Source organism: Ranitomeya imitator, chromosome 2 (genome assembly GCF_032444005.1).
Source record: "Ranitomeya imitator isolate aRanImi1 chromosome 2, aRanImi1.pri, whole genome shotgun sequence".
Lineage (NCBI taxonomy): Eukaryota > Metazoa > Chordata > Amphibia > Anura > Dendrobatidae > Ranitomeya > Ranitomeya imitator.
The window spans coordinates 723,665,255-723,675,038 of NC_091283.1; the positions used below are offsets into that span (position 1 = coordinate 723,665,255).

The 9,784-nt window shown below is 43.3% G+C and overlaps 1 protein-coding gene across 4 annotated transcripts in view; it reads left to right on the plus strand.

Annotated features, from left to right (window-relative positions):
• Positions 1–6,908, plus strand: part of WAPL (WAPL cohesin release factor) — a 133,819-nt gene extending 126,911 nt beyond the window's left edge. For 2 of the 4 annotated variants that reach the window (XM_069753190.1, XM_069753191.1), the window contains exons 16-19: positions 2,416–2,623; positions 3,015–3,103; positions 3,378–3,473; positions 6,070–6,908. In XM_069753190.1, the coding sequence (XP_069609291.1) occupies positions 2,416–2,623; positions 3,015–3,103; positions 3,378–3,473; positions 6,070–6,135 (459 nt within the window). In that variant the 3' untranslated portion in view covers positions 6,136–6,908. The remainder of the gene's footprint in view (positions 1–2,415; positions 2,624–3,014; positions 3,104–3,377; positions 3,474–6,069) is intronic. The other 2 variants (XM_069753187.1, XM_069753188.1) reach the window with 1 other exon arrangement.
• The last annotated feature ends 2,876 nt before the right edge of the window (positions 6,909–9,784 follow it).

Consider the following 9,784-nt stretch of genomic DNA (forward strand, 5'->3'; position numbering starts at 1 on the left):
CGTTATTTTAAAATGTTCACAATAAAAGCTTTTACTCAGTCACCAATAAAAGCAAGTACCCGCTCAAGTCCGTTATCCATCCATAGAAATATAGGGAGCTTCTACGTTACTGGTAGTACAAAGTTTCTGGAAAAGGGCTATGGCTCATCGCAACACCCTCCTCCCCCCTAAAAAGAGATTCGGTGAATTCTGTGCTCCCAAATCTTAATACACTGTCCCTTCTGAGCCCCACAGTGTGCCTAAACCGCACTTGACATCCACGTTTACTATTTGTGTAGCGATGACAGCCCAACTACCGTATATACTCGAGTATAAGCCGACCCGAGTATAAGACGACCCCCCTAATTTTGCCACAAAAAACTGGGAAAACTTATTGACTCGAGTATAAGCCTAGGGTGGAAAATGCAGCAGCTACCGGTGAATTTCAAAAATAAAAATAGATGCTCCATACCGTTCATTATGGCCCCATAGCTGTGCCATATAGTGCTCTGCACCGTTCATTATTGCCCCATAGCTGTGCCATATAGTGCTCTGCACCGTTCATTATTGCCCCATAGCTGTGCCATATAGTGCTCTGCACCGTTCATTATTGCCCCATAGCTGTGCCATATAGTGCTCTGTACCGTTCATTATTGCCCCATAGCTGTGCCATAGAAAGCTGTGCCATTGTTGCTGCAATAAAAAAAAAAAAATGCCATACTCACCTCTCTTGCTTGCAGCTCCTCAGCGTCCCGTCTCAGCGTCTCTCTGCACTGAGAGCGGCGCGCACACTAGTACGTCATCACGCCCTCTGACCTGAACAGTCAGTGCAAGAGGACGCGAAGACGGAGCGGCGCCCGGCGTGTGGAACGTGGACAGGTGAATATGAGATGCTTACCTGCTCCCGGCGTCCCTGGCTCCTTCCCCCGAACAGCTGGTCTTCGGAGCCGCAGCCTCTTCCTCTATCAGCGGTCACCGTTACCGCTCATTAGAGAAATGAATATGCGGCTCCACCCCTATGGGAGTGGAGTCCATATTCATTACTTTAATGAGCGGTCCCACGTGACCGCTGAACAGGGGAAGAGCTGCGGCACCCGGAGACCGTGGGACTGCAGGGACAGCGCCAGGAGCCCCGGAAGCAGGTAAGTATGCCTCAGCGCCGCCTCACCCGCCGACCCTGCCGCCGACCGTGACTCGAGTATAAGCCGAGAGGGGCACTTTCAGCCCAAAAATTTGGGCTGAAAATCTCGGCTTATACTCGAGTATATACGGTAAATTGCACAACAAATTGTATGGTTCATTTGGATGTTTGCTGCATTTTTTTTTAATGCAAATTTTAAGCTGCGTTCTACATTACTAGCAAAAGCTGAGATTTCAGAAATCTCATTTACACAATTGTTTTTTTTCCTGACCGATTTGGAAAACTGCATTTTTGCAAACTACAGCATGTCGCTTCTTTCAGGGTGTTTTCAGTTGCTTTTGCAAAAAAAATTTCAGCCATAGAAGGCAATGGGTAAGTGTAAAAACGCAGGTGTCAGTTGTGTTTCAAAAACGATGCTGATGTAAAGCAGACATGTTGTAAATGTTTTATAAATTTGGTGCAGCATGGCTCAATTGGTTTAAGGATATAAAAATTGAAAGTTTGATAATTGTGAAATTTTCCCCAAAATTCTTATGTTTTCACAAGTAAATGCAAAAAATTTCAACCTAAATTTACCAGTAATATAAAGTTCAATGTCGGGAAAGAAAATGTTCTCAGAATCACTGGGATATGTTGAAGAGTTATTACCACATATAGTGACACTGGTCAGAATTGTTAAATTTGGCCTGGTAAGGAAGGTGAAAACACGCTCAGGGCAGGGTGAAGGGGTTAATGAGTTGGGTGGGTGCATATTACTCCTGCATGCCAGTCAATAAGACTGGTGTATGAAATGCCAGTCCTAATCGGATTCTCAGGGTCTGTGTACTAGCCATTTAAAGAGCTCCAGTTGACAGTGCGGACCAGGGGCAGTCGTGCTGCTGACCTGAACTGTGCCCTCCTCCGGTGCTATAGGCATAAGCAGCTTTGTCTTTGCAGAAGCACCCTGGCTCTTAAGCTGGCGATATCCAGCCATCCGTCAGGTTCAGAGCAACACTAAGAAGCTGTATAAAAAACAAGAGCTTGCAAGCGTTCACAGGCCAACATGCTGTAATCTAAAACAAGTATATCACGCCCCCCCCTGTTGTTAAGGAACATTTTGGTCCCAATGCTTCTGTATATTCAAAGAAATAACCTAATATAATGAACTCTGTACACAATGTTCTTGCACAATAGATCTAGAGGAGTCAACATGAAATAGTTTAGAATTTTAAATTTATTTTTTTTTCAGCATTTAGTAGTTTGTAACTTAAAAAAGTTGAAACTAATGGATGTAACGTAATGATTCTGTCATTAAGCTTTTCTTGGAGAGAGAGAAAGCAGCTCTGTTAGCGGAAAGTCAGACCGATGAGCTGATCAAAGAAGTCCCGACAGCGCAGCATGACAAGAGTGGTGAGTGGCAGGAAACCGGAGGAGAGATCCAGTGGGTGTCCGCAGAAAAGAGCCCAAATACAGAAGAACCTCCAAAGAAGGAAGAAGAGGAAGAAGAACTTGACCTTAATAAAGGTAACAACTACTGAGGTGAAAACAATTCTGGAGCATATAGTGGTGTAATGCACATCTGACTCTTAGGTTACATCTGCCCTAGAATTATAAAAGTAGATTGTATTGGACCTGTTTGTGGTGTCCCCATTCTCTACTGGCCCCAACACCATCTCCAGGAAGAGTTGATTGGGACAGGACGTTGCGTATTCTTATGGGTGTGCTGAAGACCAGCAAGTTATATCCTATTCCCTGGAAAACTTCCAAACTTGAGAGTTCCCATTTAATATAATTTTACCCCATTAACCATAAATTGTTTTTAAACCACCTTTTAATTTTAGATGAAAAATGTAATCTTATATGATATTGATCATTGGTTTGTAGTTAATCTAGCACTGGTATGTTTTACTTGCAGCTCTCCAGCATGCAGGCAAGCACATGGAAGATTGCATCGTTGCCTCCTACACAGCTTTGCTTTTGGGCTGCCTCTGTCAGGAAAGTCCGGTCAGTGCAGAATTCTACTTCTAGCATTTTGCTGCATGTAACGGTATATCCTTGTGTTCTCTGGGAGTGTTATCTATTTGCTCCTTTTGTGTGCAAACTAATTCAAATATCAAAGTTCATCAGGGGAACGGGAGTTCCTGTGAAGCTCTCACTTCAATACGCTAACTTTCATCTCCAATTGCATAAATTAGGAAATAATCCCTTGCTTCACAAATGGTGTTTAGTATTCAGCTCAGTACTGATGCAGTTCTGTAAAACAATTTGTTTCTTTTAGATCAACGTGACTACTGTACGGAGTCATTTACCCGATGGTGACTTCTCAATAATGACTGAAATGCTGAAGAAGTTTCTCAGTTTCATGAATCTTACAGTAAGTAGCATATATTCCAATTTAACAGATCCTGACAGATAAATTGGCAATTGCCTACGTACAGCTAGTTTAGAAGTAGGTTGCTGGTCCTTGTTGCTGCGTTTCATTTTATTATTCCAGTAACTCTTGTTGTCCTTGTTAGTGCCAATCCCCCTCTACCCTTCAACATACTTTTAACGGGGTTGTCAAAGCATATCATATCGCTGACCTATCAGACTGGCTCCCCCACCTATAAAATGTTCTAACCTGCAGTAGATGGAGCTGAACAGCACGTCTCCATACAATATGTAATAGCTGCTGCCGGGTACTGCAGATCAGCGCCTATTTAATAAATAACAAACAGGGGCTGATCCGCAGTCCTGGCAGCGACCACTACACATTGTATTGAGCTGTGCTGTTTAGCTCCATTTAGGCTACGTTCACATTAGCGTTGTGCGCCGCTGCGTCGGCGACACAACGCACGCAAAAACGCTGCGTTTTGCGACGCATGCGTCGTTTTTTGCCGAAATTTGGACGCAAGAAAAATGCAACTTGTTGCGTTTTCTTGGTCCGACGCTTGTGGCAAAAAAGACGCATGCGTCGCACAACGCAACAAACAAAAACGCATGCGTCCCCCATGTTAAATATAGGGGCGCATGACGCATGCGTCGCCGCTGCGTCGCCCGACGCAAACTAGCATAACGCTAGTGTGAACGTAGCCTAAATGTTGACATCGGGCTGCCGCCAGATATAAGAGCTGGAAACTTGTAATTAAGTGCCTCTGCACTACATTACTGACCAATTCGAACTGGTTTAGGGGGAATAACATTTTTGTCGACTGTGAACCTTTAAAGGGAACCTGTCACCCCGAAAATCGGGGGTGAGGTAATCCCACCGGCATCAGGGGCTTATCTGCAGCATTCTATAATGCTGTAGATAAGCCCCCGATGTTACCTGAAAAAGGAGAAAAAGACGTTAGATTATACTCACCCAGGGGCGGTCCCGCTGCTGGTCTGGTCAGATGGGCGTCTCCGGTCCGCTGCGTCGCCTCCCATCTTCTTTCCATGACGTCCTCTTCTGATCTTCAGCCACGGCTCCGGCGCAGGCGTACTTTGCTCTGCCCTGTTGAGGGCAGAGGATAGTACAGCAGTGCGCAGGCGCCGGAAAGGTCAGAGGCTCGGCGCCTGCGCACTGCAGTACTTTGTCTGCCCTCAACAGGGCAGAGCAAAGTACGCCTGCGCCGGAGCCGTGGCCGAAGATCAGAAGAGGACGTCATGGAAAGAAGATAGGAGGCGCCGCAGCGGACCGGAGACGCCCATCTGACCAGACCAGCAGCGGGACCGCCCCTGGGTGAGTATAATCTAACGTCTTTTTCTCCTTTTTCAGGTAACATCGGGGGCTTATCTACAGCATTATAGAATGCTGCAGATAAGCCCCTGATGCCGGTGGGATTACCTCACCCGCGATTTTCGGGGTGACAGGTTCCCTTTAAGTTTAATCTCCAGTGAAACCTGGACTCAATCTTTGTAATTATTTGTTAGACTACAGCCCATTATAGCCTTTAATTTTAAAATAATGATCCTGAAAACTTTGCTTGCACTATTTGAAGAGTTGAGCAGTTAACCCTTTCAAGACTGTGAAGTGGGTGTTTGAGATCTTAAAACGAGGAGCAAAATCTCACTTTGTGGAATGCTGCAAGAACACAGATTTTTTGTTTCTTCATAGTTTAAAATTAGAATTGATTTCTTAGTCTGTGTTCACTAGTGATGAGGTAACTTGCTCAGATAACATGTTATCAGAGCGTGCTCGAGCGCTAGCCGAGTGACTTTGGCATGCTTGAAAAATTCGAGTCCTCGCGCCTGCATGTCTTGGGTCTGTTTGACAGCCACAACACATACAGGGATTGCCTAACAAACAAGAAAGCCGCTAGACATGCTGCCATGGAAACTCAAAACGTTTTTTGAGCATTCCGAAGACATTTGGTAAGCACCCGAGCATGCTCGAATAACACCTTATCCGGGCTCATTCGCTCAGCACTTTTGTTCAATCAATAGTTGGCCATAAAAATTGAAACCTCTAAATTGGATGCCAAATGCATATGAAGCATGTGTGCGCTCTGAATATCAAATAAAACTGAAAGATTTCACCCAGGGCTAAGATTTTGTGCCCATAATAAAAGAAAAAAAGGCAAGTAATTGCTACCTACCTTCCGATTGTGCCCATTGCCACTCTCTGCCGTGACACATATCACTCCTGCCGGCGATTTAGCGGCTTCTCTTCCACTCTGCTTTGTGGAGAAAAAAAATCCTTTAAAAGACTTGTTCAGCGCCACTTATTGTGCAGGAAGAGCACCGACATTACAGTCCCTGACACTTGCGAGACGTGTGTACGATCAGCAGGTATGGTTAGTATTCATACAGTATGACGCGCTCCCATGTCAGCCGGTGTGTGGTGTAACGTCACCAGATCAGCTCACGTCCCCTGCAGTACCATCCAGAAATGTATGCTTTCCTATACACTCACTAGGCCTTTTCATTAGACTTGTAGGCAGTCTTTGTGCTGTCAGCTCCTGACTTTGAATGTAAGAATTTAGTTTCTCCTTTCTCTTGTTTTTTAGTGTGCAGTGGGAACAACAGGGCAGAAGTCAATCTCCAGAGTGATTGAGTATTTGGAACACTGCTAGGTATCTCCATTGACAAACTTATTAAAGCTGGATAAACTCCTTCTACAAAAGGAACAAGTCATGTGCAAGAGTCCATGAAGATGCACTGAGCGCAATTTTCTGTGCGACTTTGAAAAGGCAAACGGGACTCCCTTTATGCCGTCTTATTGAGCTTGAGTTTGCCACTTCAACCAGGTTGCAGCCGAACACGCCGGATTTGAAATAGAAGGGCCAGAGGTTCTGTAGATGAATAAAACCCTGACTGTTCTACTCATCACTGCGTTGGAGTTCTGTGCAGAGTGAAATTGGGGTTCTCTGTTTATTTCCTCTGGATAAGTTCGGTGATGGTCAGTTCAAAGAAAGAAATGTAAACTTGCAAAGAATAATTTGCTGCTGATCGTGCAACTGCTGTTTTACTGTGGAAGTACTGCGTTACATGCCAGCCAGGTACAATGCCATCTCAACTGGTGTGAGTCCAAACAATGCTTGAGAGTTCATTTCTGGACAGAAGGCTGCTTTTCCTTTTTTTTCTTTTCTTTTTTTATTTTTGGTTGGTTTTTTCTTGTTTTTGCTTTGTAATAGGCTTCCAATGCTTCCACTGTTAAGAGTTCTGTAAAACTTTTTAGGATACTGTTAACAGATATTGTTTCTTGGCTATTTTGCTTACTCTTTTGTACTAGATGCTTCCGATCATAACAATTTGTTCCAGAAATGTATTTTCTGTATATATCCACTTTAACCCTCTCCTGCATCCCATTTATTCTTAATTTAAGATTTATTGGATACCTTTTAAAGCAGTTCTGTTGTCAAATTTTTAAAGCTGTGCAGCACCAAATGATGCAGTAGGTGGCCAGAAGGCAAAGGTAGGCTGAATGGAGTGTGCCAGAGCGCTAGTCAGGATATACTATTGTCACAAGCTCAGATGTACAAAATGGACTCAGTCGAGATCTATTTTTCTATTTTCAGATGGTCCATCTCAGGTGTCATCTTGTACTAATATAAATGAAAAGGCATGTGCCCTTACTTTACTTTCAGGGAGCTTTTTTTTTTCCTTGTTCTTCTGTACCAGCCACAATATCCTGCAAAGCTTTGTGTGTCAAGGAAAAAAAAATGCCTTCAGCCTCGCAAAAGGGACTCTGATCCATTTTCAGACTCTTAAACGTTGTGCTGAAATGCACAAGTTTGTCGCACCTTTCCATTATATGTCTTAAACTTTTTGCCAACTGGTGAAAAGAACGGGCACTCTATAAAACGAAACACAACCAAGTGTCGGACATATTCATGCCACCACTTGCTATGGTCCCTGCAAGCTCAAAGCAAGAGGTGTGAGGATCATGTATGCGAGGTTAGACATTCTGAGAAGAACTTAGATCTTGGATGAATGTTCTGCTGTTGTAGATGTGTATACATAACAAATGACTCCCAAACTCTGCTGGGGTACAGCTGCCCATTACAGGAGGACTCTGTAATGAGGAGAACATAAGCCATATAGTTAACAGCCAAACTGCAACTCTGCCTTTTGTCTAAAAAAACAAAACAAACAAAAAAGTCAACTAAGGTAGTGAAGCAATGTAGTTCAAGTGTATAATAATCAGTTTTGGTTGCGTTTCTTAGCAATATTTATGTGAAAAATGTTAATAAGATTTATTGACTTTGAGACTATTTGTAGAATCCACAAATATTGCACTCTTGCCCATGATTGTACTCTTTTACAGTAAAAAGAGTAAACGGAGGTTGTATGTTTCTTAAACTTTTGGAGATGCAAGAAGGCAAGTCTAAATTTCCAAAGAGTGGCTTTATATACATGTTGGAATTTCCCTCACATTTTATTTAAAAGGAATAACTTAGTCCATTTGTACATAAACAGGTCTAGACTGATTTCCGGCTCAGTCCAAAGCATGGCCTAATTCACAGAATTCTGAGGAGTCTTACCTTTAAAATGATTCAACCGTGCAAAGGATGGTGAAACCAATTTCTTTGTGGTCACTTTTTATTCTCCGTAAACGAAACGTCATTGGGGTTATTTTGCTCACCACAGTCTTAAATTCTGATGGCATTGGTATGGTAATTAAGAAAACATTTGCACATATTGCTATTGACTAGTCTAACTAGCATTTCTTCACTAGTGAGTTTGCCATAGTCCTTTTCCAGGTCACTTTTCATCATGAGCATGAATATTTGACTCCTCTCTACGAAAAAAACAGCTGCCAGATAATGGCTTATTATCGGAATATTAAAATATTGTGTCGGACCTCTTGATAAATTGAGGAAATTGCTGCCTACCATATTTTTCAGACTGTAGGACGTGTCTTACTAGAAGAAGGGTTTAGACTGCAGAAAATGGGGGGGGGACCCATTTTTCCTTCCAACTTAAAATTTTGTAAAGTAGCGGATGAGTCAATAACACTAGTTTTAATGGATTAGGCTAAAATAGAGGTGCAACAGATTTGTGGTTACATATGCTACAGAGAAACGCTGCCATATCGCTTTCCAGCTAGCTGGCACAATGTGTACGCTCTGCAGCGTGCCCGCACAGCTTTGGTGCATCACCATATACACACACACTTGCACACTTCTGCAGCCCACACTCTGTGTATACACAGTCAGATCTTTATAGCATCCTTCCAGCTTTAGTGTTCTGCAGGTTCAGGTAGCTTTCTCTCCTGCCCTGCACTAATCAGACTGATCAGCTTTCGGCTGAAGGAAAGACTTCTGCATAGTTCTGTTAATGATCGGGAAGGACGCTGCATTGGTATTCTCCATCATAGGAAGCTGCCTCCAGACTTAAGTTGCACCCTTTTTTTTCTTTTTTTTTTTAAGTGCATCTTACCTTCCAAAAAAATATGGTATTCCTCCGTATTAGAATCTTCTTTATAGGTTCAAACATGCTTTTGGCCAACTTGATAAAAGATGTTGTAAAGTGTGTTTTTTGTAAGCTTTTTTTTTTCTTTTTTTCTTATCACAGCATAAAAACAATAAGACCTGTTCCAGATCACCATCATAAAGCTGTACACTAGGGTTTATTTTACAGGACCAACACACAGACCAGAAGAACCATAATGCTTAGGCTTCTTTCACACTGCCGTCGGCAGTATCCCGTCCTAATTCGTCGGGAAGACGTGCAGAGAAAATAGTGTTAAAACAGTGTCATGAAGGATGTGCCTGTTGTTTTCCAGGGTACATATGGGAATTGGTATGCTGAGCGAGAGAGAGACTGACTGACTCTGCCTTGAAAATCCTTCCAGGCATGCTCAGAGGGAAAAAACGTGATACGTTCCTGGATTCCTGTGTGTGACAGTCAGCGACGGATCCTGCGTCCATAGGCTTCCGTTATAGCCGACGACGGACAGCGCAGGACCCGTCGCTGACCGATTTTCCGACGTGCAGAAAAAACGTTCCTCTGAACGTTTTCTCCACGACGGATCCAATGCACGATGGATGGCCATCCGTCACAATCCGTCACTAATACACGTCTATGGGAAAAAACAGGATCCTGCAGAAAAAATTGCAGGATCCTGTTTTTTCAAAACTCGACGGATTTCGACGTGAGACAAAAGACGGAAGTGTGGAAGAGGCCTTACAGGCATTTTGGACCTCGAAAATGGGCATTAAAGTCCATTTTAAATGATTGCTTAGCTTATCCTTGGGATAATAATAACCTGGGTAGGGC